The sequence below is a fragment of the Halyomorpha halys genome, unplaced genomic scaffold, assembly GCF_000696795.3.
Source record: "Halyomorpha halys isolate HHAL.00 unplaced genomic scaffold, Hhal_1.1 Scaffold484.1, whole genome shotgun sequence".
Taxonomy (NCBI): Eukaryota; Metazoa; Arthropoda; class Insecta; order Hemiptera; family Pentatomidae; genus Halyomorpha; species Halyomorpha halys.
This window is the reverse complement of record NW_027107936.1, coordinates 84,691-107,333: the sequence shown is the minus strand read 5'-3', so window position 1 is coordinate 107,333 and position 22,643 is coordinate 84,691. Positions and strand designations below refer to the sequence as shown.

The 22,643-nt window shown below is 30.2% G+C and overlaps 2 protein-coding genes across 2 annotated transcripts in view; one reads left to right on the top strand and one right to left on the bottom strand.

The window, feature by feature from the left end:
- Nucleotides 1–22,643, bottom strand: part of Reck (Reversion-inducing-cysteine-rich protein with kazal motifs) — a 183,279-nt gene that overhangs the window by 146,579 nt on the left and 14,057 nt on the right. The gene's annotated exons all lie outside the window — the stretch shown is intronic.
- Nucleotides 13,541–14,281, top strand: LOC136795505 (uncharacterized). The gene is made up of 2 exons (XM_067046298.1): nt 13,541–13,836; nt 13,912–14,281. The coding sequence occupies exons 1-2, from the start codon at nt 13,541–13,543 to the stop codon at nt 14,279–14,281; spliced, it is 666 nt and encodes a 221-aa protein (XP_066902399.1).

Sequence of the window (22,643 nt, the reverse complement as noted above, 5' to 3'; positions counted from 1 at the left end):
AGAAGAAAAATTTAATTTATCGAACCACCCTATAGCAATATATTTAGTAAACGTACTTCAAACTATCGTATATAGTATCATATCTGTTGAATCGCTTATCACAAGAACTAATAAACAAATCAACCACAAAGAAACCTAGAAAAGAAATATTTAATTGGGTACTTTCTTACTTCTATGATTCCCAATAACTGATTTTGATTCGCCAAATGACCATATTCACATGTATTTTTTCTTAACTCCACATAATTATTCATAATATTAAGATTAAAACTAGCTATATATGCGTGTGCTTAGTTATAGACATTATTTATTTAAATATTATTGTATCCTTATTTTTATCGTATTCTTATATAATATTGTTTTATTTTCATTATTATATTAATTCAATAATTGTAAATTTGCAGCTTTATTATTCACTTCAAAGTACTTTCAGTTATTTTTATTTTATTTTTTTTAATTTTTAGTATTTGTTAATTAAATTAATAGTTTTATCACTAGAGATCAATTCATATTGTACTGATACTGACCAGCTTTTAAATTGTAATTGCTTCTATAATGCCCTAATTGTCAAAATTTGAATAATTACATTTCACTTATATCATTTTTATGTTTTGGCACTCACCGATAAGATATTCCCGTCTGGTAAGACCATTTTTTTATGTAATTTTTTAAATAAATAAAATAAAAAATGTAGCTTCCTTTTGCCTTTAACATTTGTTCAGATTCAATGATAGATTGAAATGTCTATTACCATTCGACTAATTACATTTTACAGACTGATATGAAACAGTAGACCCTAATAATGGAGAGAGTACACGAGATAATAATTAGGTTCAATCCTGGAATATCTTGGTGAATTACCAATCTCACAGACTGATTGCAATCCATTTCAATCACAATGATGACCGTCCATGATGAGCCTCGAAGGTATTAGTTCAGCCGACCAGGTTATCAGTTTTGTTTCCGACATCACACATATTAATTGACGTTGCCTAGGCAGTTAACTACATTTTAATACATCCTTGGACCATAATTAATTAAATTGCCATCGACTAGAGTAAACGGGAGTGGACGACCTAAGGCAGTCTAGTTCCCTGATATAATTAAAAGGCGTATCATACAGCTTTTAATTACGACCTAACCAATTTAAAATCAAAGGTACATTAGAGGAAGATTTTTTGAAAATTCGGCTTTTAATTTATTTTATACTACTACTATTTTATACTTTATACTTATTTTATAATAATATTATAATATGGCTGATAAAAATCTGTGGGCCCAGAAAAACACTAGGTTACAGGTTAAGATCTAAAGGGGCCTCTACATGTTGGCCAAGCCATGGCGAACTCAGACATACGCGAGCATGTGGATGGGTGGCTTGGCTTAGTTGGCCTAGGCTCGTTGGCGATCCATCGAGAGTCGGTTTTTTGGACACAGATCAAAGGGGTTCGTGAGAGCGCTTGTGTAGCATCTCCACCATTGTTCTTTTTCTAGTTGCAACTGAGAGCTGTTAGGAGGTTAAAGGTGTTTGTTGGTACTTTTTATAATAAGTTTTATATTTAATCTTATTTATTTATATTTAATTTCCTTTCATTTTCTTTTTTTGTAATAAAAGTAATACAATCCAAGTGCAATAGCTGAAACCACTAGTACGTCCGCCATGCTTGCCTCTCAGAATACCACTGACATGTGGATGGTCCGCTCTTTGTTTACCGAGCATTTGTACAAGCTTCCGATTCGTGGCGAGCGGCCAACATGTGGATCCACCTTAATGAAGAGATATACAAAAAAATCAAAGACCTGGAAACCCAGATGAGAATCAGAAGGCTGATATTCTATGGGCCCATGAAGAGGATGGAGGAGGAAAGATAGAATAAGAAGATCTTAAAAACAATTTTAGCAACAAAAACATGGGAGGATACACAAGGTAAATGAAAGAGGAATTAAAGAGACTTCAATTTCAGATACCGACTGTCTAGATAGAGATACGTATAGGAAAACATTGAAAAATCTCACCAAGGAGGAAAAAAGGGCGTACGAAGTGGTTTGAAGAAAGAAAAGAAAGGCAGTTGAGGATCATGAAACTGCGATGGGAAGAAAGAAAATCAAGACTCCCAAAGAAGCCTAACCATTGATATTCACGTGGTCCTTAGTGGCCGATACGTGATTAAAAAAAATACGGCTTATAAATTATTTTAATGAAAATAAAACCTAATGCATAACAAAAATAACTTAGTTACGTAAAGTACATTTATTAGTGCTAAAAATCCCCTATCCAGCATTACTCATCCCTATAATCCTCCCTGAAGGTTGAAAAGGCAATGGCCCAGAGACATACGGTAAATAATTATATTGGAGTACTGGCAATGGTGGAATTCTCCACTCATGTTCTGAGCGTCTGTGGCTAGCGCCCTGAATCATCCTCCACTGGCTTTTTATACTAGTGACGCGGTTGAGAGAGAAGTACCGGGACGTCCGGAGTTCTGCTCTTTCCTCCAAAAATGAGGGAAGAGCTCGGTGCGTAGTTCCTCAGGATGAATGTAAATACTGTAAATAGGAATGATTGTGTTCAAGTTGTTATTTTAATTTAAGATTAATGTTTTTTTTTCTTTTTTGTTTATTTGTTTTTTTTAATTAATATTATTGGAGTTCTATCAATGGGTAGATTCTCCACATGTTTCTATCATGTCACTATATCACATACAGCAAATTTACTTGTATATATGTGTATACAGTTGTAAATAACAATAAAAAAATTTAAAAAAAAAATTAATATTATTTTTCACCTTTAGTTTTTTAATTTTTATTTCTCTTCCATTACTTATTTCTTTATCATTTAATTTATTTATTTGTAAATATAGTGAGAATGGTTTCCATGATCCATATTATCATTGTCTATAAATGTGACCAAATGTATTATTACATCATAAAAAATTTAAAAAAAAAAAGTGTGTTAGATGGATGTTATTTTCTCAAAACAGTTAATATCGGAGTTAGTATAACTGTCAACTGATAGATCTGAAAATGAGTATGGGAAAAGTATTGACGCATTGAATAATAAAGAAATATCTATAATGAAACCAAAGAGAATTAATTTCAAATCAAAGTAGGGTTTTTTAGTAAGTAGTAAGTAAAAGTTTGATGCGGGTTTTTTTTCCTATGATTAAAATTCAGCAAGTTGCGTTATTAAATCGATTATTGATTAATGTATAATCATCTTTAACAGATTAGATTTAAGTTGGATCGATTCATATATTGTCAAATCGATCAATCAAACTTATAATTGAATTAATTATACATCAATATAATAGTTAAAACAGAGAGAGGAGTTGATATTGACCAGAACATAGTACTGGATTGATTAGGAATCAAAGAGTAGAACGTGTCAGCTGATCAGGCTAAAAATTAATACAGTTCAGAGTCTAGCATCAGTTAAAAGATTTAGAACAAACATTACAAAGGGACAAAGGAAAAAGAAATGGACGGCATTCATTCGATTAATTTCAAGTTAATTCCACCTGAGAAGATCACTTAAATCAGGAATTTTGTTAAGAATTCTGTCTTACTTTTCCCGTTATAAATTTCAATTCAATAATCTGATCTTTATTGATCTTAAAATATTACTTTTTATTATATGAGCCTTTTGAAACCTCTTCTAATCTCTTTTAAACAGGACTTTTAAGTGTGTTGTTTATAGTACAAGAGCCCAAGAAGAGAAAAAGTCATGTTACGATTGCCATGGTAAGATAAAAACACTGGCGATATCTGCGTAGACAAAGAGGATTATGGGTAAAATCAAAAACACGAGCGATATGTTTAGACGAGTGGGCTTTGGTTTTGTGAAGGGGAATCTTCAGCACACCCTGGATAGGAGAGTTGTGGCATTACATCGTTAGAGATTATATCTCTATAATTCTGGTGATACGGTGACCGGAAAGGAAATATCGGACAACCTTGTATTCTGCCAGAAGTACACCCAAAGACTACGTGGGGTTCGAACTAAATTTTATTTTAAGCTAAAGTCAAGTCGACCAATAAGTTCTCATTGTTTTATTAATTGATATGAACTCTTTTCTTTCATTTATCATTCTGTGTACATATATTTTTTCTTATCACTAAACTTTTGTACATATAGTTCTTCTGTTCATTCTTATGCACGTACACTGCTTTCAACTTGTTAATTTTATCTATGTTTTTTTTGTTATGTTTACTTAATATTTCGATAATTCAACAGGTGGAAGGTAACACCCCTAGGTTTTCTGTTATCTACATGTAAAGGTATTCGCCAGTGGTTATAATTCGATTATTATTTATATAAGGGTATATTGTGGGCATGTTGTTTTGGGGTTTTCGTTATTTCCAAGGAAAAAATAACGTGGCGCCTAAGGAGCAATTTATTCTTTATTGTTTTGTCTTTTTTCCCTTTTGGCGATTATACTTTTTTTTTTTTTTTTTTTTAATTATTATTTTCCTTTAACTCACCCCCTTCTCCGCTGAACGTAGGCAAGAATAAACGATAAATTTATAACTAGGGATAGATGAAAATTTGCGGTTATAGTCAATTATTTCATCCAATTTTTTTATTATTTTAATGAAAACTATGTATGTATATTACTAGTCAGAATTGATGAGTCTACCAAGTATAGGTAGGGGGAATAAAAAATTTTTTTTAAAAATGTGTATTTAAGAGCTTTATATCATTAAAACGACCAAAACACTAAAAAACCTGATAGAACATCAATTAATGTAGACCCCTAATAGAGCTGTTTACGTTCAAATCTTGAGATACAGTTTTTTTAAAAGCAACATTTTGTCAAAGATATATTGAAAAATCAGTAGATAGTTAATTTATTGTAGGAAGTCTTCATCTCAGGAACTATGAGACGTACAGATGTCTACTAGCACTCAAATTAAAGGTATTATAATATAGCTAGTTCAATGTGCTATAAAGTAGTTTTTACTTCTATTGGAATAATAAATTCTGCCACGCTCAAAGGTATAGTAAGGTATAGTAGGTATAGTAAGTAATCAATAAATTATGAATAAATAATAATAAATAAAAGAATAATTAAATATAAATTAAAATGGATAAAATTATATATCAACATAGGCAGATGACTGAGGTAAATAATTAAAATAAAATGTTGAGCCAACCGTACCAGTCCAAGAGCTCAAAAGAAGAAAAAAAGCAGTTATTTTACCCGAATTTTTGATTACTTTAATGAAAACTATGTATAATGAGTCTGCCAAGTATAGGTAGGGAGAATAAAAATGGCGACTGTTTCAAAAACATAAAAAAAAAAAAAATAATTTTTCATTCCCAGGTCTATATCTTTAAAACCAACAAGAACAATAAAAAACCTAAGAGAACATTATTTAAAGTAGAGTAAATTTGCTAAAGTATGAGCCCTAATAGAACTATTTATGATCATTTGTTCTCGATACATAGCTTATTAAAAAGAAACATTTCATAAAAAATGCACTGAAAAATCAGTAGTTAGTGAATTTATCTATATCTCATAAATCATTCGACCAACAAATGTCTATAAACACTAAAATTAAAGCTAATATAATGTACTATGAAGTAGTTTGCGACGTTTATCTTCGTACAAGTAGTAGTTTTCATGATACTCGAAAAAAAAAAAGTTCCTAAAAAAAGTACTATTCTTACGAAGATACTAACAGAAACTACTTTATAGTAAGTTAAATTGCTTTTATTTTGATTACTGGCAGACATCTGTACATCTCTTGGTTCCTGAGATTTATTTTTTCATAAATCAAACGTTTCGTCCAAACAACTAGAAATCAACTTTTTCTTTTAATTCATTTTGTCAAATTATTTAATGTTAGGAAAAAAGTAAAATATGAAATTATAAAAAATAATATATAGGTACATAAAATTATAAGCAGGGTTATATTTAATAACTGCCAATTGAACTGCACAGTTAATTGAAAAGGGAGAAGAACGATTATTTGATTCATAACGAAAATGTAATCAAATAATTTAAAATCAAACTTAAAAGGAATGGAATTTTGTCAGAAAGTAATAATAACTGGGGCAGGTTTTAATTGGTTTTAAAGCGAATATTTTGAGTAACCAGGAACAAAAATATTAATATCTGAATTTTGTGTGGTTAGTATCTAATAACCAACCGGTCCATTTTATGTTTGTTGTAGGATAATTTATCCAAACAGTAATTTTTTTTTTTCAACCACTGTGAAATGAAATTCAAGAAGGAATAAAGACTGAAGTGACAAGAAACTGCTGGTAGATTCTGATTGCTACAACACTTACTAGACAAACGCTCTAAACTTCCCATTCAAAACAAAAAAATAGTATACCCTACGATAATCAGACCAATTTGGGCATATGGAATTGAGCTCTGGGTCTCTAATAAACCATCAAATTCCTCCCGCATCCAATCCTTACAATCTAAAATTCCACGTGGAATCCTTGATGCTCCTTATTACGTTACAAATAAACTCATCCACAAAGACCTTAACATCTTATTCGTTGCAGATTTGGCCCAAAACAGAAATGCCTCTTTTCATTCCAAACTCCTTACCCATTCTAACCCACTACTTCTTAATTTCTCATCCTTAACAATCCCTGATAATCCTCCAAGGCGTCTGAAAAGAAGATAGCCACGGGACCTTCTAATTTAAATTAATGCTTGAAGTACTACAAATGGGTGGTTCCTTCCCAAGAATTTCAATTATAAATGAAACATTCCACATATTTACTTATTGTATTTATTATGTTGTACAATTGTAAATTACATTAAATAAATATAAATATAAATAAAAAGATGGAATAAATAAAAGTCTTTGTTCGAAAAGGTTTTTTTAAAAAAAAAAAAAGGCAACGCTTGAAAAATATAATAGAGTTAATAAGTGGAGGGGATGATCGGGGGGTACGGTCAGCAAAAAAAAATCATTTATTTATTATATTTTAATAATTATTAGTAATTATATTACTTATTATAATTATTGTGTTTTTTGCTGACCGCACTCCCAACCATCTTCTCCACTTATATAATAAATTTAGTTCTAAGGGGCCTGAAAAGTTAATATACAAAAATTTTGAAGAGTAGAATAAAGTAGTGTCAATGTTTCAATAAAAATGCAGTTAAAATAATCATATGCTTCTCCTAAAAAAATAGCATTATGTAAGATAAGCCACTATTCAAGAAAAGGAGCGATGTATGTTTTGTTTCGTTGATATTACGTTCAATAAATATTTGTTATGTTCTTCTTTTTTTGTTAAAGGCAATCCACAGCGAAAGTGATGTTTACCTGGTTATCTACAGGAGACCAACGTATTTGAACAATGGTAGGGGTCAAAGTTTTTCATTTTCTAGAACCGCCACTTAATGAAAAAAGTCTAGGTCGGATTCGAACCCCCCACCCGCAGATCTCAGAACGATAGCCCAAGGCCTAACTAACTGAGCTAGGTACAGCCCTATGTCCTTCTTTAAAACTTATAATAGAAACAATTAAACTTAAGAAGTTAAATTCAGACCAGAAGTAACTTGGCAATAAACAGCCATAATTCCGTTTCATAGCCTGTCATAGTTAGGAGTTTGGTTGTAATAAAAGTTTTGTCGTCTCATAAACGACCAGACATTTCCTATGCATAATGTTTATGATAATTACTTTAAGGACGAAATATATTGACTTCATTCAAGTTCAAACTTGATCTGAGCCTGTCTGACTGACAAATTTAAACTGAAAAGTAACATGGCATTTATGAGCTCTGAGAGCTTAATTGGACTCCCTGGGTAAACAATGAAAATTTCTCTCCCAAGCTTCATAAATTTATTCCCAATAAAAGTGAATATTCGATTTATGAAATCTATTACTTGATACTGATCAAATCATCTCCTTGCACAACCGAATGTCTAGTAACAGTAGTTCCTTACATAGGGGTAGTACCCCTGATCCTTAATTGGTCGCAGCAGTACAGATTTTATTTCTTTAAATTTATTCCCTCCTTTTTTTTTATGCACTATACTGGTACCTTCTTTGCTACATTACTTTTTTCTTCTTTTAATTATACCATATTTTTAACTACTTATACTATTATTAATTATTACTATTAATAATTATTTCACTTTATATATATTTTTTTACTCCATCGAAATTGGTTTTATAGTTTAAATAAAATAAATTATAACCAATTTATCTCAAAACCTTTTTTACTTCTTTAAAATAAATTCCAACGTTTCGGCCAATTTGGCCATCCCCAAGGACAATCTATGAAAAAAACTGGCAGAATGGGTTGCAAAAAGTTTTTAAATTATTTATGTGAGTGTAAATTTGTAATTAAGGTATGCAATTTTATTAATAATAATTTTTTTCATTCAAATTTTTTAAAATCAACGTATAATAAAAGCTTTTAAGTGATAGATTGTTCTTGAGGACGGCCGAATTGGCCGAAACGTTGGACTTCTAAAGAAATAAAGAGTGTTTTGAGACTTAAATTGGATATAATTTATTTTATTTAAACAATTATTTCACTATTCATTACTACCGTGGTATATTTTCAATTATATCACTCATTACAGTACTTTTTATTAACTTATTCGATTCATTTATATTTCTATTTATTTAGTTAACTGCGTTTCCTTTTTAATATATGAATTTTTTTTTAACAACTTTCTAAGTACGTTCTTTTCGTTTTATCATATTTTAAAATGCCAACAATTTGTACTCATTTAGCTTTGAAGATGGAGCCCTGCAAAGAGACGCAAAATTTTGGTTACTAATAAGTCGTTTTTCTGCTATTTTGTCGAACATATTTCATATTATATTAAGACGGAAAATATTAATAGAGAACTGTAATATATTCACATTTGTATGCAGTGGAATATTATTGTAGTAGAATATAATACTTTTATTACAAGAGCTGTTGACTTTTGGGTACAATATTACGAATAGAAGACCGAGATGCAAATTGTAACCAAAAGCCAGGAATTTCCCAAGAGTCCCCTCAACTGTTGTAAGCTCTATTGGATGACTTTTTCCACACCAAGCCCCGGGAAGAAAATGAAGAGTGACATCGCCACAAAATGTCTCCTCTGCGATAGCGGACTTGAAATAAAGATCTCACCTTTCTCTTAGTTCGTTATACATTTATACTCGAGTAAAGATAAAGAAATTAATTTCTTTAAAAAAAAAAGTAATATAACCAAATATGACAATTCTTTTAAGCAGTTTACTTATTTATATATTCTATTTGTTTTATGACAATTCTAATAAAAGAATAAATCTTATGTTTACGTCAGTACCTTGCCATTATTTTATTTAAATTTATTATCTCTCCTTAAGGTTAAACGTAACTCTTCATGTTACGTAACAAATTAGTAGTATTTACATTTGGATTTTCTCCTGAACGAATTGTCCGATTTTCGATCTGTAAAGAGCATTTTGTATTTTTAAAATATAGAATTCGCGCTAGTTAGGGTTTAAATAATAAGGAAAATATGAGTTAACGATTATTTTTTTAAATGTGGGCTTATTCTTCAGTATTCACCATTTCTGTTTGCTTCGTCGTAGTTGAAGAATTTTTTTTGTAAAACTAAGTTTGCATATACTACAAGAGCCCAATAGGAGAAAAAAAAAGCAGATAAGTCTCATGTAGACAAAAAATTCAATTTGTTTATAATTATTTTAATAGATAAGATCATTGCTAAAATAAATAATTTAATTTCTATCCATTTTAGTCTCAACACATTTTATTTTTCTTATAAGTCCGACGTTTCGGCCAATCCGGCCATCCTCAGGGACAATCTTAATACAATTTTGGAACTAAATGATTTAAAAACTCCACTTCATGCAGGCTATTCTGCCCTGGTCAATTAGAAATTGTTGTTTTCATCACTACTGATCATTACTACTGATTGATTTCATCACATCCGCCCACCTCCCCCCATCTAATATCTAACACTACACATCCATGGAGCTTAGAAATAAAAAAACATGAATAAAATAATAGCTTTTAATTCATAAATGTTTACCACTATCATTTTTTATAAGTTATAAATATATGTATATTTCTCAACAAATTTTAATTGGAACCGAATGTACTACTGCCAATGAAAAAGAATGGTCCGAAGAGAATTGCCATCAAGGACTATTCAATCCGATCACCAATCAAGCTCCTTTTCAGCCTTCTATATAGAAGGTAGAGAAAAATAAAATAAAGAAGAAAAGAAAAATATGTATAAGTCAAATATGCTGAAATGAAATGAAAATGTTATGATAGCTGGAGAAATTAAATTAGAGGCATAAGGTCTGTACGCCTGTCTATGCATGAACGCAATTACTGTTTAAATGAAACTAAATTGAACGAGGGAAAGAATCAGAGAAAGGTTTTCCAACAGCGATTAGTTTACGTTACATTAAGCCTGAGAGAAACGAAAATCGAGAACATTCCAGTATAAACTAGAAAAAAAAACAGTGAAAATTATTACAGAATGGTTTATTATTTAAATAATTAATTATTTTATCAGTAATGGACAAACAAAAAGTATTTTCCGGAGTCATAAAAAAATTATATATCATTATATGAACAGTTATGAGAATTATCCCTATTACAGAAGTTAATCAGATTTTGACAATGTTCAATTGGTAACTGATAAACACAAAATAGGCCTTTGGAAAAGAATTCATATAAATTAATTAATTGTTTTTGTTTTTTTTTATAACTGCCATCAGCGATTATCCTGGGATCCCGACGAAAGATACATTGCCAATGAAATCTATGTATAGCTTTTATTTTATTAATTTCTATCTACAACTATACTTACATAAAAATACTTTAGGTAAATTTTATGTAAGGTCATAATGAAGAGACATGTAGAGACCATCTTTTTTGTAGGGACCTCGAAAGATTGTCAGCAGAATAGGAATCAAGGTAAGAAACATTTAGGGTTTGAACTAGATAGGTTACATATGAAACATTAGGATGTTTATGGATGACATTATTAGTGACAAAGTAGGTGCATTGAGGATTTTATGAAGAATTTTTATATTGTAAGGATTGGATACGAGAGGAATTCGATGGAGTTCCAATTTAGAGGAGCCCCAAAGCTTAATTCGGGTGAATAGGCCTCATTACAGTCATATAGATCAGTCTTTTGTAATGGATTAGAAGTTTAGACCGATTGTCTAGTAAGTGCTGTAATAGTCGGAATCGACGTGCAGTTCTCTGTCTTTTCAGTCTTGTGTGAGGATTCCAGGTTAATCGTTTGTCTAGATGTAATCCAAGGTAGGGGATCTTTTAGACAGGGGTAAGGATAACATTATTAAAGTATACTGTAGGGCAGTCAGTAGGTTTACGACGAAGAGTAAAGATGATTTGATGGGATTTATTTTGATACTCCAATTTCGACACCATTCTTCCAAGGTTGTAATATGGGATTGGAGAGTTTGAGAGGCAATTAAAGGGTTATTCATGTACAGCTACTGGTCGAAAATATTGTGTCTGCCAAGTACAGTAAGGGGAAATAAAAAATAGCTGCTGTTTCTAAACCAAAAGTTTCACGCATTTTTCATTTGAAGCTCCATATATTTAAAACTACTTAACAACAATAACAACAATAAAAAACGTCTTAAAAGATTATTAAATGTAGAGCAAATATTCTAAACTATGACCCCTAGTAGGCATTTGTACGTAGAATAGTTTCAGAGATACAATTTTTCAAAAAGCAACATTTCATAACGAAATAACGAAAAGTGAGTAGTTATTGAATTTATTTTGGGAAACATATTCGCTAAAATAAATTGATTTATGATTGATCGAACAATTCGTATTCATTTGCAAATATTATAAAAACTGCTACTCTTACGATTTTTATAATAAAGCTTATAAACTATTTTAGAGAAAATTAAAGTAGCTTTAATAATTATCTGCTAGCATTGAAAATAAAGCTAATTAAATGTAATATAATGTAGTTTATGACACGTATCTTCGTAGGGGCAGTAGTTTTTATGATATTAGAATATGAATATAAATTTTGTCCGAACAACTGTAAATCAATTTATTTTATCAAATATCATAAAAACTAATAATCCTACAAAGATAAGCATAATAAACTACTTTATAGGACATTAATCAAGCTTTAATTAAAGTGCCAATAGACATCTGTATGTCAAATGGTTTTTGAGATAAAGATTTCTAAAAATAAAATCACTAACTTCTGAATTTTCAGTTCATTTTTTATAGCTGTTAAAAAGCTATATCTTGAGAACTATCGAACGTAAATAGCTTTAATAGGGCTCATGTAGTAGAAAATTTACTCTACTTTAAATTATGTTCAGTCAAGTTTTCTAGTGTTGTTGGTAGTTTTAGAGTCTCTCTCAACATGCATTTTTTTAACGTTTTAAAACGGTCGCCCATTTTTATTCCTCCTACCTATACTTGGTTAACTCATCAATTTTGACTTGTAATTATACATAGTTTTTATTAAAGTAATAAAAAACTGGAGAGAAATAACTTCTCCTCCTTATATTAAAAATTATTATTAATAAATACCTTCTTATTAATAAATACCTTCTCCTCTTATATTAAAAATTATTTTTTCTAGTTTTCTGTATGATTTAATTTAATCATTTTATGATAAGCGGTGTAAGGCAACTTAGTACCTACCGGCTCAGCTGTTTTACTGGCTAATCTAGCCTTTTTATAAAACACCTCATAATCTGGAATCCCTGCGTGATTTTCAATCCACTTGAATATCATTTTTTTATTTCCTTTTATTACTTGGTGATGTTTTTTCTTTATTTCCAATTGGGTATAACTGATATTTTTGTTTACAATATTATTTAGAGATAACAATGCACTTCCACATGTTTGTTTCGGGTACACTGCAAGTATGAAATACCTTCCTATAATGTAGGCACTGCCAGTACCTCGTTTGGCTACAGTAAAAACTTTGTTCTTCTAGCGCTATCTGGAGAGAAAAAGACACAAGAGGGAGGAGAGACATTTCTAAGAGCAAGCAGTAATTCCTTTTCTTCATTCTTATTCAGCGAAAAATGAGTGAGTAGAGACATTTCTGAAGTTCCCTCTGGCAATCGAGGAGAGGGGAAACAAAGGGATGCAGAAGAGAAGAAAAAAGAAGCACGAATAAGTCACCTTCCTTCTAATATGATTCACACCATCACCATCCATCATCTTCATCAATATTCATAGCTTTCATAGAACCATAACCAAAATTCACTACATCAGTTTAACCATAAATAGTATTGGCCACCCCCACACCCTCAGTAAATTACTCAATAAATTCTAGTTCTGTTAATTCCTGCTTTATTTTCTTTAGAATTCATTTTCAATACAATCCACTAACAATGCCCAACCAGCTAGTCGTGAGTTAAAAACACACTTCATGCACTGTTAAAACTACAAAATTAAATTCTGTCGATTGATTAATGTATTTGAGGTTAAAAGACCTCAAATGCTATATATTCGGAAGATGCAGACGACTTCGTCATCATCGGTAGATCCCTGCAATGCATTAGGACTGCTTTCAAAGCAATGGATGTCGAAGCGAAAAGCATGGGCCAGCATATTAATGAGGAAAAAAAAACCAAGATTATGCTGTTGGGTAAGAAGCCTCTAGACCAGAGGCAGAGTCGCCTTGTAATAGGCCTCTATGATTTCGAAGTGGTAAGAAGTTTTACTTACCTTGGCTCTATTATCAACGAGAACCAGGATGAAGAAGAAGAAGTTAAAAGCAGAATTGCTGCTAGAAATAGAGCTTATTTCTCCATTGTAAGGCTAATTAAAAGCAGACTTGTTAGTCGTATCACCAAATTCACCCGGCACAAAACGTTGATAAGGCCAGTCGTCACATACGGTGGAGAAACTTAGACCCTGAGCAATAAAAGCATTAACCTGCTTGACAGGTTTGAAAGAGTAATTCTGAGGAGAATCTTAGGGCCTGTATGCGAGAATGGTAATTGGCAAAGAAGGAATAATGGTGAACTTTTTGGGCTCTATAAGGAATGTAGCATCTCCGCGTTCATAAGAATACAGAGGCTTAAATGGCTTGGCCATGTAATGAGGATGAGCGAGGAAAGAGTGACTCATAAACTGTACAGTTACGTTCCGGGTGGTGTGCGGCAGTGTGGTAGGCCGAAGGGCCGATGGAGGGATGCTGTGAGGCGGGATCTGCGACAACTGAGGATCCCAGTTGCCCTTACAGAAGATAGAGAAAGATGGTTGGCGACCGTTGAGCAGGCCAAGGGCAGCTTCCTGCGACTGTTGTGCCAATAAAAGAAGAAAGATATAATTCGACAGTATGAGACAAACAGCTGGTGGGTAATTTTCATATACTCAGAGGAGTGATTGAACTTTCATAAATCGCTCAGACAGTCATTTCTCTATTATTTCACTTCTATAAAATTTTATTTGTTTACTTTTTTACTAGCATAATAAAGCTATAAATTATTTTTATATATTATTAAGATATTAATTGTTTCTTTGTATATAGTTTGCTTCTATTACAGAATATCCTTGCATTTCATTATTTTCCAATCTTTCAATTACGATTACCACAAGCAGAATCTTCAATCTTGCATTTAAAGCGCTTAGGAAATTCCTTTAGACGCAACACTTAATGTTCAGCTGAATGAAGCTTATTTATTTTCAAAGAACTCCCTCACCTTCGTAGCAGGCAGAGTATAATTAGTCAATGATACTAAACCCAGCACCCTTGTATTCTATACCACGACCCCACCTGTCGGCCATTTTATTCTTAGCCTTGGCCAGGTGAGGTGGGGAGGGGAGGCAGCTGTGACGAGCGCCATGACAGGTGAGTGGTAGGGCAACAGGTGATGGTGGTCAGGCTGTCGATACAAGAGGCCGTCTTAGATCGGATCTAAATAGAATATTCCCTCTCGTCTTAGGTCCTTATATACCATGTAATAATAAGGAGTAACAAGTTGATATATGCTATATATCTTCAAGTAGTATGTAGAGTGTCTGTAACAAATCTAAAATAAATTTATTTAATAAATCTTCCCATGAGACAGAATTTCCATTTTAAAAAAAACTCGATAAACGTGCTGTAAAAAAAACCCAAAATTCTTAAAAAATTGAATAAAACACTAAAATCTTGCCAGTTTTGGAATAACAATTTAACAATAAGCCATGTTTTCCAACGATGCCCATATTTCACACCACACCCTAATAGCTTAGGACTAAACCAAGATATCTCTAAGACCCTTGGAGACAATGATAAGGCAATAAAATTGGTGTTTCAGTTTTTAAAATCACAAAACATACTGACAAAAATATAACTTGATCAGAAAGAAGAAAAAAATATTAATAATAATAATAAAATAAATAAATAAAATAATAAATAATCAAATTAAAAAATAAGTAAAATTTAACGAATATTACCAATATTAAATAAAATATACATGGCGTTGATGACCAATGAATTTTGGCGCCACTAAACAAAAACAAACAAACAAACAAACATGGTATTTGGAAGTTTGCGACAATGCTAAAAACGACATGATTTGCTTTAACCTAAAAAAAAATGTTCTTGACCTACTTTACCCTAAGCCACATTGTATTTTTATAATTTTTTGTAAATATATTATAGCTTAATAGGATGAGTAATATTTTTTCTTATTCTTCGGGAAAAAAAACACAAAAAAAGGTTTATTTATTCAGCTACAAATCAAAAACCCTTAGTTGTGTGTATAACATTTTTCTTCTTGAGGATTAAGGGATTTTATTATTTAAACCTTCCCATAGTGAAAGGGAAACATTTTTAATATTTGAAAACAAATCAGCAAGTAAATCGGTCCTGTAATTCAAAAGTTTATTGTGGAGGAAGATTCGACTATTCCCTTTTATATGTATAGATATAATATTACAATCTATACAATCTATCTAATATATAATATTACAATTTATACCATCTATTTAATATATAATATTACAATTTGCCACAACTTGGGCAATGAGTAACAGTAATGATTACATTCATTTCAAAATTATAAAATAGATTAAAATAATAATAAGAAAAAAATATACACAAATAATAACAAAATTTGTATATGTATATAAAGAGAAACATAAATAAAATGAACACAATTAAAATATTAACATTAAGTAGTAAAGAAAAAGTGATTATATAAATCGAACTAATACAACGAAAATAACAATAATATTAATTTAATAATATTATAAATTAATAAATGTGGCAGTTTGTTGGCAACTGGTACAGTTTATTATTATTCAGAGGTTAAAAAAAGTTAATGCTATGGCTGAAAAATTGTATTCTGTATTATCAAAAATTAAAGCATTATTTTTATTTATAATACTTATTCCATTTTATCCTCTTAGTCATACAGCTCATAATCACTTATTTTTCAGCAATAATACTCCATAAATTAATTTTACTAATATGTTCAAAGATAGGGATTATCAGAATTCAACTAATTTTACAAAATAATAGTTTTTTTTTTTTTCATTTTAAATACCAAAGAAAAAAAAAAAAATTTTGTATGTTCATGTTCAGTCCAAAAAATTAAATAAAATGATAACAGAAGATTAATGATTTTTGTACGAAGTTTATAAAATTGGTGTTTCAGTTTTTGAATCACAAAATTTACAGACAAAAATATAACTTGATCGGAAGTAAAAAAAATAATTAAAAAAAATAAATAAAATAATAAATAATCAAATTAAAAAATTAAACGAATATTAGCAAAATTAAATAAAATATAAATGGCGTTGATGACCAATGAAGTTTGGCGCCACTAAACAAACAAACAAACTAAAATCTTGCAAAATTCATTTTTATTGTGTATTTTTTAATATTTATATGTATATATAATAAGAAAATATATCAATAAGCAATCTAATCTTGTTTAAAACAAAATGAGCTTCATATTTACCAGTTTTGTGCCATCATATATACAAAACTAAAATACTATTATTGTCGATAATTGAAGAATTAAGAAGAGGTTTGCTGTATTTAATGACTTTTTATCTATATTATGAAGATTGATTTACTTTTTAGAGTATTTTTGTTTAAAACATATGTTACTCACTTATCACCAGAGTTGGGAAACTTTGAAACTAATAGCTAAAATTGTCATGGATACGGTATTTATTTATCAATGATTCATTCAAGAATAAGGGTCGTATCAATGCCAATTTTAGATATTAGTTTCAACTAAAGCTAATTTTTGCCACTCTCTGCTTATAACACAATGTATCACACTTATTTGTGTGATATTGATGAGAAGATGGTTAACAATGGATAATATAATATGGTTGGGATGTGGTCAGAATATAACACTAATAAGTTAATAACTAATTTAATACTGCCAATGTTTCAGCCAGAATTTCTAGCCCTGATGAAAGCTAGAAATTCTGGCTGAAACGTCGGGACTATTAATTATGTTCTTTTTCAACTTATTTGTGTTATATTCTGACCGCATCCCAACCATCTTCTCCGCATATATTTGTGTGATAATAGTTTTTGGTTAATTTTTAATTAAATGTTTTAAAATTGTATGGCTTACCACTGTCGAACAGATCCGTTACCTTGGACTATATTTGGACAAATGATTAACCTAGAATCCTCACACCAGACTGAAAAGACAGGAAACTGCACGTCGATTTCGACTATTACAGCACTTACTAGACAAACGGTCTAAACTTTCAACACATTACAAAAGACTGATCTACATGACTGTAATAAGGCCAATCTGGAGATATGGAGTTGAGCTTTGGGGCTCCACTAAACCTTCGAATTCCTCTCGTATTCAATCCTTACAATCCAAAATCCTTCATAAAATGCTCAATGCTCCTTACTTTGTCACAAATAAAATCATACATAAAGACCTTAATGTTCCCTATGTAACCAATCTAGCCCGAACCAGATATCACTCCTTCCATTATAAACTCTCTAACCACTCAACGCCCAAGTTTCTAATCTTGGGCCCTCTTCCATTCCTGTAAATCCTCCGAGGCGCCTGAAAAAAAGACGGCCACGAGACCAGCTAATGTAAAATGTCATTAGAGTGCTACCAATGGGTAGTTTCTCTACACGTCTGTAACACTCCAATTTAAATTAGATATAATAGACTAATTTGATCTTATTCATTAACCTGGTCAGAATAGCCTGCAAAAAGTATTTAATTGTTGGATGTGAGGTGTAAATTTATATTTAATATATGTAAATTTATAAGTTGTAATGCTGTCTGTTAAAATCGCTAATAATATAAGCTGTTATTCAATAGATTATCCTTAAGGAGGTTCTAAACGTTGGACATTTAAAGTAATAATAAAGAGTGTTTGAGTCTTAACATGGATACAAATTATTTTATTTAAATAATCTATAATTTTTTTTTCATTCGTACAGCTGAATCATAAATAATGTTGCTATCTTTTTTACTAAACGATATATCAGGATTGATTAATCCATAGACCTCATCATAAATCGTAGGCATTATCAGATCTGGCACAAAAAAGGAGAGTCCTAAAAAATAAGAAAGAAATATGAATCCATAGGACTCCACAGAACGTGAGCAGGGTACAATTGCTAAGATTATCAAGTTTTGGAGAATAAAAGAGAATTCGTATAATTTGTTTTGGAGTAAGTTTCCTCCGCATTGTTGTTAAGTTACACAGTATATTGAAAATTGTTGAAGTGAAAACAAAAAACCTAATTCTTTTTAATGAGTTGAAGTAAAAAATTCTTCTTTATTAAATTTCTTTATTTTAAAAATTATTGGAGTTTGTCGGGGGGTGCGGTCAGTAAAGAACAACATAAATAAACAAAACCATATTTATTTATTTTATGCTTACGTTTCGACCTGAATTTCAGGTCTTCATCAGAGGTTATGGCGTAGAAGGTAGGCCTACAACACCTTATTTTTTAATTACTTTTTATTTTTTAACACCTTTTTTTTATTACTACAACTTCTTTATTTTAATATATCATAAAACAATGTTTTGAGGCCATAGCCTCAACATCGAGTACATTACAACAGAAATTAACACAATTTTTTAACCTAATTCTTTTTAATGAGTTGTTAAGAAAAATTCTTCTTTGTTAAATTTCTTTATTTTAATGTATCATAAACAATGTTTCGAGGCCATACTCAAGTATTAATATCAAGTACATTACAACACAAATTAACACAGTTCATAATATGCAATACATTTAATCAGTAACAATTTTTTTTAATTTAAAACAATTACATTAATATAATTATATACTCACATTTCTTATTTAGCCTTAGGTATAATAGTCACAATAATCATATTGCTGTCAGTTTGTTTTTAAATAAAGTAATAAATAAAATTGCATATATAAAAAATATGATTATCCTTACCATAGAGATATCAAATAGATTAACACTATGCTAATTATCTCCTAACACTTTTTCTTAAAAAGATAAAAATTTCATTAACAACTATTTTAAAACATATTTACAATACTTCTGTACAACTGTATTTATTTATTTATTTTAATGTATGTATAAATTAAATTTGTACAACACAATCTTATATTTATATTTCTAAATGATTTATAATATCTATATAATGTGTACTTACTGTTTTTCATCAGTCTTAAAATCAGAGGTGAGATAAACTAATGATAGGTAGTAAAGATTGAAGATTGGTGAAAATAGGTGAACGAAGAAGAAATAAACTGATACACTGCACACACTATGTATGATAAAACAGACACTGTTACCTATAATCCAAAGAAGTTGCCAGTGCAGTAGGTAGGATTATCTCCTCTGCTGACAATAACTTAAAGGTTTTTATCATACATTTTCAGAAATTTATACGTGCATGATTTAAGGTTGTATGAGTAAAATGAATGAGAAAATGAAGGTGATTAAGGAGAAGAAGTGAGTTCGGAATTTATCAAATAAATTTACCTAATCAAATTCCTCCAGAATCCAATCCTTACAGTCCAAAATCCTTCGTAAAATCCTTAATGCTTCTTACTTTGTCACAAATCAAGTCATCTATCATGACCTCAATGACCATATGCTGCCGATTTGGCCAAAACCAGATACCATTCCTTCCATAATAAACTTCTCAACCACCCTAATCCACTTGTTTCTAACCTGGCTTCTCCTTCATTAACTAATAATCCTCCTAGGCGTCTGAAAAGAAGATGGCCTCGAGATCTTCTCCTCTAGAAATGTTATTGGAGTTCTATCAGTGGGTAGATTCTCCACATGTTTGTATCATGTCACTATCTCACCTACAGCAAATTTACTTGTTGTATATATGTGTATACAGTTGTAAATAACAATAAATAAATTATTAAAAAAAAATTTACCAAATCAAGGAAATGGAGCAAAGGCGCTTTTATATTTTACTTATAAATAAAATTATTTCATTCGCATTAATAAACTTATTTTGATAGAAGCATGTTCGAATTCGTTTTTTAGTTAGTACTCCTTCTCAGAGGACACCCACTGGCAACATAAAAATTCCTAAGATCCTTGGTTTCCATTGTAAATCGATTATATTCTATTTTCGTAAACACTCATTAATTAATTTAAATAATTTTGGGCAATTATCTTTAATAGTGTCCCTTATACAAATCAATGAAACCATAACAATACATTTATCAACTATAAGTCAAAATATAATTATCAACTGGCAAAACCAAATGTTTGAACTACTCAAGATGGCTCTTTACCAAACCTCATAGTAAACCAAATTAATTTGAAAGGAATAATTCTCACATTTTTAGAAATTATTCAATTTACATTATCCACTGATTAAATTGAAAAATAAATCTTATTCAAATAATCAACGCTCATTTAACGGTCAATCAGAAGGGGGAAAAATCTCGAATTAATTACGAAGTTTAAGGATGGGTAAAAGGATTTCAGTGGAGTTTCAGGGTCTTAAATCGGCTAAGACCCTTTGGGCAAACACAAGCTCAAAGCCCGACGCTTCTCCCGCCCCCCCCCCCACTAAATTCATAGCAATCAACTTTTTCGATTTAAAGTCTCTCTGTAATTAATCAGGTTCCCTTATCTTAAAGATTGGTTAATATTAGTTGAGATTGGTTAATATTCACGACCACTTTCTTATCGCAACGATAGGAATTGACATCTTAAGACCAACAGCCGATGGCCTGATAGGAATAATTTATTGAGAATCAGTTTGTTTATAATTTAACAGGCCAATGGCGAAAATTAAATGTTATTTTATTGAAGGATAGTTTTATAATTAATAACAAAAATTATACAAATTGTTTCAACCCTCTTTATTAAAGCATAAATACCAACATTAATATCCAACTATACTCTTACCCCTTATTTTCTCCACTTTTATCCATTTTCCTTACCCGCGTTATAAGTTTGGTTCACTATATTATTATTGGTGTTTTCAGATTTTTTTTTCTATTCATTTCTTGGTATACTTTACTTATATTTTGCCTCTTTATCATCTTTATTATTATTGTTACATATATTTTTTTCCTCTCAATTTTCATTTTCTTTTCATATTTCAATTTTTAAATTAATAATAACTAATATGTTCATTCTTCTTTGCATTATATAACTTCATTTTCTTAATTATGTTATTTTACCCACTTTTTCAATTACCTATGTATACATTTTATTTCCCACTTCTCTCATCACTTCATTTTATTAATTCTATTTTGTAAAATTATTCATTTATTTTTTTTATTTTTCTATACTTACTGTGGTTGTTATCTTGTTCTGTTTTTAGCCCTGAAGAAGGCTAGAAACTATAGCCGAAACATTGGCACATTAAAAATAGGTTAATCCAACTTATTTGTGTTTATCATTGACCGCACCCCCAACCATCTTCTCCTCATTAATATCCAACGTTTCAGCCGATCCGACCATCATTTAGGAAAATCTAATTAAATAATGGCTTTAATTATTAACAGTAATAAAACATTAATAATTAATTATTAATTTGTATACAATTTTTACTATCACAGCCTCAAATGTATTTATTAAAATTTGCAGGATATTATGTCCAAGAAAATTCAAGTTACTTACTCAATACAGTTACAATTTAGATTTAATTAAGGAAATTTAAAAAAATTTATTTATTTTTAAATTATTACAATTATTATAATTATATTATTATACAAATTATGTCATTTCACATACTATGCTATTTTCTATTTGTTTTGTTTTTTTGTTCCTTTTCAGTTGTGTCGTAAATCGCAAAAATAGATTTTAGCACTATGAGATGCTAAAATAAGAATTAAAAAAAAAATCGAAAATAAATGTTTTTGCCCAAAATTTTCGACTCACAGTATACTGAAAAATCAAATAAATATAAGTCTAACACGACTCAGCCAATCTTCACACAGCTTGGGAGTGGTTCAGGGCTCTATAAACTGCACCAACAGACAAAAACCCGATCTAATTATAACCAATGATATAAAATATAAAGCTTGACAAATTTTTCTTTATTTGAAACAGATATTTCGCTTTTATAAGATCATTAAATCTAAATTGTGGTAATACAGATAAAAAGATCATACATTCAGCTTTCTGACAGTTGTATCACAGACAAAAAGATCATACATTCAGCTTTCTGACAGTTGTATCACAGATAAAAAGATCATACATTCAGTTTTCTGAAAGTT